Here is a 3,110-nt window from a genome sequence, read left to right as displayed (position 1 = left end):
TTTCTGTCTTTTCTGTGTCTTTAGTAAATAGTTAAAATGTTTCCAGGTGGGTTTGCCTGGAATGGAGCAGGCTGAGGTCTCTGCAAACAAAACCACTTAGACCTTGGACAGTGACTGGGTTATGTCAACACCTTTGGCCCATATAGTCCATCCAAATTCCTACAACAGACTCAGCAAGCTTGGGGCGTCAGTGGAATACGTTTGGAGGGAGGGGGTCATTTCAGCAGAGATTCAGTCATAGAATATTAGGGTTGGAAGGGACCTCAGGAGGTATCTAGTCCAACCCCCTGCTCAAAGCAGGACCAATCCCCAACTAAATCATCCCAGCCAGGGCTTTGTCAAGCCTGACCTTATAAACTTCTAAGGAAGGAGATTCCACCACCTCCCTAGGTAACCCATTCCAGTGCTTCACCACCCTCCTAGTGAAAAAGTTTTTCCTAATATCCAACCTAGACCTCCCTCACTGCAACTTGAGACCATTGCTCCTTGTTCTGTCGTCTGCCACCACTGAGAACAGTCTAGATCCAAAGTGATGGGATCGGGTGTTTAACAATAGAGATTTGTCAATGCTTTTATTTGAACCAGTAGAGCAAAGCCCTTGAGAACGGACATACACGCGTAAAAAAATACTGGAGCATTTCTGGGACTAGGAAGTTTGTCTGGCTAGGCTTTAAATGAACAGCACCTTCTGCATGCCCTCTGTCCCCAGGTCTCTCCATGCCCAGGGCACACAGGGTGGCATCTCTGGCAAACCCTGATGGCCCTGCCCCTGGCTCAGCAACGCTGTTCTAGCTCCACTCCGGTATCAGTGGCAGGATCTGACTCCCACTAGTGATTCTGTGCTGTGGATGGTGGGCTAGGCTATCAGACCCACAGCATGATGGGCTGCTCATTGCCTTGGATCCACACTGTCTTGCTGCTTGCTGCGCTGTGGGAGTAGTGCCCTCACTTGCTCCATCACTTCCAAGAACTCGCTCATTGCCTGGACATGAGCAGCAGGCTCCAGTGCCAGGTGCTGGAAGAGGTTGAGCGGCTCAGCGTTCCGGCAGGCCTTGGGGACAGGGATCTGGTTGGGCAGGGCGCTGTTTCCGATCAGGAAGTGGTAGAGGCGTTTCTCCTCCAGGCCACGGTGCAGGTACAAGAGGATGTCCTGTAGCCTCTGAGCTAGCTGCTCCGGGCGCCATTCCGACAGCGGCAGGAGGAGCAGAAGGCGCATCAGGGCAGTTTTGAAGTGGTAGGTGGTGAGGATCCTGTTTTCCAGAGTGGGCAGCCTGCATTCCTTGAGGTGGATGAGGATCTGGAGGCATTTCAGGTGGCAGCTGTCCTGTGGGGCGTACCTGCTCACCAGCTGGAAGAACAGCATTTCCTGGACAGCAAAGGTCTCTACCCAGACTGTGCTGCTCAGGTGGCCCGTCTCAGCCCCGTGGCTGGCCAGGAAGACCAGAGAGTCTCCCTGTTGCACCCCGAGTATGATCTCGATGGAGAGGGCCCTCCTGGACTCGTAAGCCAGCCTGAGCTTGCAGGAGGAGGCAGAGGGCTGGGCCGTGAGCTGGAAGCTGTAGTTGTGAGCTATGAGCGCCCAGGCCTTGCCTACCAGGCTGTGGAACCAGAGGGTGGTTTTTCTCACATCCAGGTGGGAGCTGGAGCACAAGATGTGCACACGGAAGGGCCCCTGCTTGTTGTCACTCAGGTCTTCCTCGGAGTGATGCAGGAGGCACAGCACGTCCCCCAGCAGCCTCTCCCTCTTGCACACGCACTCCAGCTCCACCACGACATGGCCATGCTTCTCCAGGGTGCCCTCCGCATTCTCCATCTCCAGGCGGAAGGAATGCCCCTTGGGTGCCAGCAGGGGCACGAGCACCTGGTAGGCCTTGGGGTCCCTATGGGGGCACCAGCCTTCAAAGGTGCTGGCCACGCCAATGCAGTTCTCCAGCTCTGGGAGGAAGGTCTGGTAGGTGAGGACTCGGCAGGCCTCCAGCAGGGTGTTCACCAGGCCTGCCACAAACTCACAGGTGCTGGCCAGGTCCTTGGACACTCCCTGGAGGTGTTGTTCATAAAAGAGCTCCAGGGCCGCTCTGTCTGGGAAGCCGGGATGCTGGGTGCAGGAGCCCCTGGATGCTGCTTCGGCATCGTCTTCCTCCTCCTCACTGCTGACATCCTCGCTGCTGGAGTCGTAGCTGGACTCGGGCTCCATGCTTGGCCTGCAGAGCTCAACGAGCAGGATAATGACCAGCACCCCATAGCGCCACCCATCCCAGGCCACGTTGTCGGGCCCCTGCTCGGCCGCCACCCTCAGCGCTGTGGCCTCCTCCTCCCCCTGGCTCTGGTCTGGCTCCAGGCTCTGGTGTGGGCTTGGCCTCTCCTCGTGGTTCCTCTGCTCAAACTCCAGCTGCAGGCGCGTCATCTCCAGGGCCAGCCGCTGCTCCTGCTGCTGCACCCGCTGCACCGTCGCCGGGTCCTGCTTGTCGCTGACCATCAGGGGGTGGTGCACGATGGCCAACACCGCCAGGAAGAGCAGGCTGCCCACAGCCATGGCCTGGAGGAGGGAAGAGAAAACCACTCAGGGAGCGTAGGAGGGAAAGGATTGGGGAGGGGCATCTGCTACCCCCATCTCTGCCAGAGCTTTGGGCAGCTCCCCCAGGTGCTGGCTGAGTGCTGCACAAGCTACTGGGAGAGCACACGGCCTCCTCCACAAGGCACAGCAGGCCTGGAGCCAGCGTTTCCCGCACCCCGGCCCAGGCTGGGACTGGGAGAGGGCATCTCTCCTCCAGGTGAGGGGGTGGGAGAGGGTAGTTCCTTCTCCCATGAGTGATTTGGGGAGTGGGCAAGCCTGGGGACTCTGAAGGAAGGAGAGAGGGATTTGATGTCTAGGGGCAGGAAGCTGTGAAGTAAGTGGGGTTTGGCCCCTAGGATGGGTCAGGAGGATGGATGGGGGGTGGGGTATCTGAGGTCTAGACCCGGGGCTTGGGGGCAGATTGCTTGTGCTGCTGGGGTCGTAGGGAAATATGGGGGTCAAATTTCAGGTGCATCATCCAAGCTGGCTCTGAGCAATAGGTGGGATTTTCTCTCCCGTCTGGTCCTGAATCTGCAAATTGGTTTGATACCAGCCT

The 3,110-nt window shown here is 57.8% G+C and overlaps 1 protein-coding gene across 1 annotated transcript; it reads right to left on the bottom strand.

Moving 5' to 3' along the window:
- Positions 1 to 622: 622 nt before the first annotated feature.
- On the bottom strand, positions 623 to 2,533 carry ITPRIPL1 (ITPRIP like 1). Its single transcript, XM_038384990.2, has one exon. The coding sequence runs from the start codon at positions 2,531 to 2,533 to the stop codon at positions 890 to 892; it is 1,644 nt and encodes a 547-aa protein (XP_038240918.2). The 3' UTR covers positions 623 to 889.
- Positions 2,534 to 3,110: the final 577 nt, after the last annotated feature.

The sequence above is a fragment of the Dermochelys coriacea genome, chromosome 26 (genome assembly GCF_009764565.3).
Source record: "Dermochelys coriacea isolate rDerCor1 chromosome 26, rDerCor1.pri.v4, whole genome shotgun sequence".
In the NCBI taxonomy this organism is placed as follows: Eukaryota; Metazoa; Chordata; order Testudines; family Dermochelyidae; genus Dermochelys; species Dermochelys coriacea.
This window is presented reverse-complemented; position numbering and strand designations above follow the sequence as displayed.

What these genes read in the sequence shown, in the direction of transcription:
- ITPRIPL1 (XM_038384990.2), bottom strand. Translation starts at nt 2,533, where the DNA reads ATGGCTGTGGGCAGCCTGCTCTTCCTGGCGGTGTTGGCCATCGTGCAC.